The following is an 804-nucleotide window of genomic DNA, read 5'->3' as shown; positions in this document are numbered from 1 at the left end:
TATATATATATATATATATATATGTATATATATTTATACAATGACACACATTGATAGATATAAATATATTTCTATGCAGTGACAGTACAGGAATGACTTTTCTTTAAATTCTCTCGACTCAATGGATTACTTCTCTCGCTGCTTTCAGAAGGAACGAATTTGGTCTGAATTCATTCCAAGGGAGTGAACGACGTTAAACGTAATTGAAGACCAGATGGTAAGTTAAGATATCCGAACTATTAAATTATTTATAACTCGTCAATTGGGTTGGTGAGAATCATTGTTGTTTAACCTCAAACGATAGCGCAGATATTTAATTGGAAGTAGTCTGTCTGTGACCATTATGTCTTGTTTTTGTACCTAAGACAACATTATTTAAAAATGTGGAGTGTATGTTGTCAGATTTGGCTGCTATTTCATGTAGATAAAATGACCACATAGAGGGTCCCTCAAATAAAGATGTTGAATTTGGTTATGGCTACAGAATAGACTCACTTTAATCGATAACACGACACCCTATCAATTTTTCCAACTAACTCTACGGAGACAAACTCTCCTGTAGATAAATATGTAATCTCAAATGGGTGAAAGAAAAGAAACTTACTTGAATGTAATGGGGCTTCAGAACAGTGATATCTAAATGATTGGGAACAGTAGGCTGAGTTCGAGATTAGTTTTGTCACTTGAATGTAAGAGGCGTAAATGTAAGTGAATTCAACTGTAGAAGTCTGAAACACACGATTGAAATATAAATTATATATATATGAATTATATATATATATATATATATATATATATATATAT

At 31.3% G+C, this 804-nt stretch overlaps 1 protein-coding gene across 1 annotated transcript in view; it reads right to left on the bottom strand.

Moving 5' to 3' along the window:
• LOC106875361 (uncharacterized) overlaps nucleotides 1-804 on the bottom strand; it is a 142,593-nt gene that overhangs the window by 99,854 nt on the left and 41,935 nt on the right. Inside the window, exon 18 of the mRNA XM_052966732.1 lies at nucleotides 605-728. Within this exon, the coding sequence (XP_052822692.1) occupies nucleotides 605-728 (124 nt within the window). The remainder of the gene's footprint in view (nucleotides 1-604; nucleotides 729-804) is intronic.

This window comes from Octopus bimaculoides, chromosome 3 (assembly GCF_001194135.2).
Source record: "Octopus bimaculoides isolate UCB-OBI-ISO-001 chromosome 3, ASM119413v2, whole genome shotgun sequence".
Classification (NCBI taxonomy): domain Eukaryota; kingdom Metazoa; phylum Mollusca; class Cephalopoda; order Octopoda; family Octopodidae; genus Octopus; species Octopus bimaculoides.
Note: the sequence above shows the minus strand (reverse complement) of the source record. Positions and strands in the feature narration are given on the sequence as shown.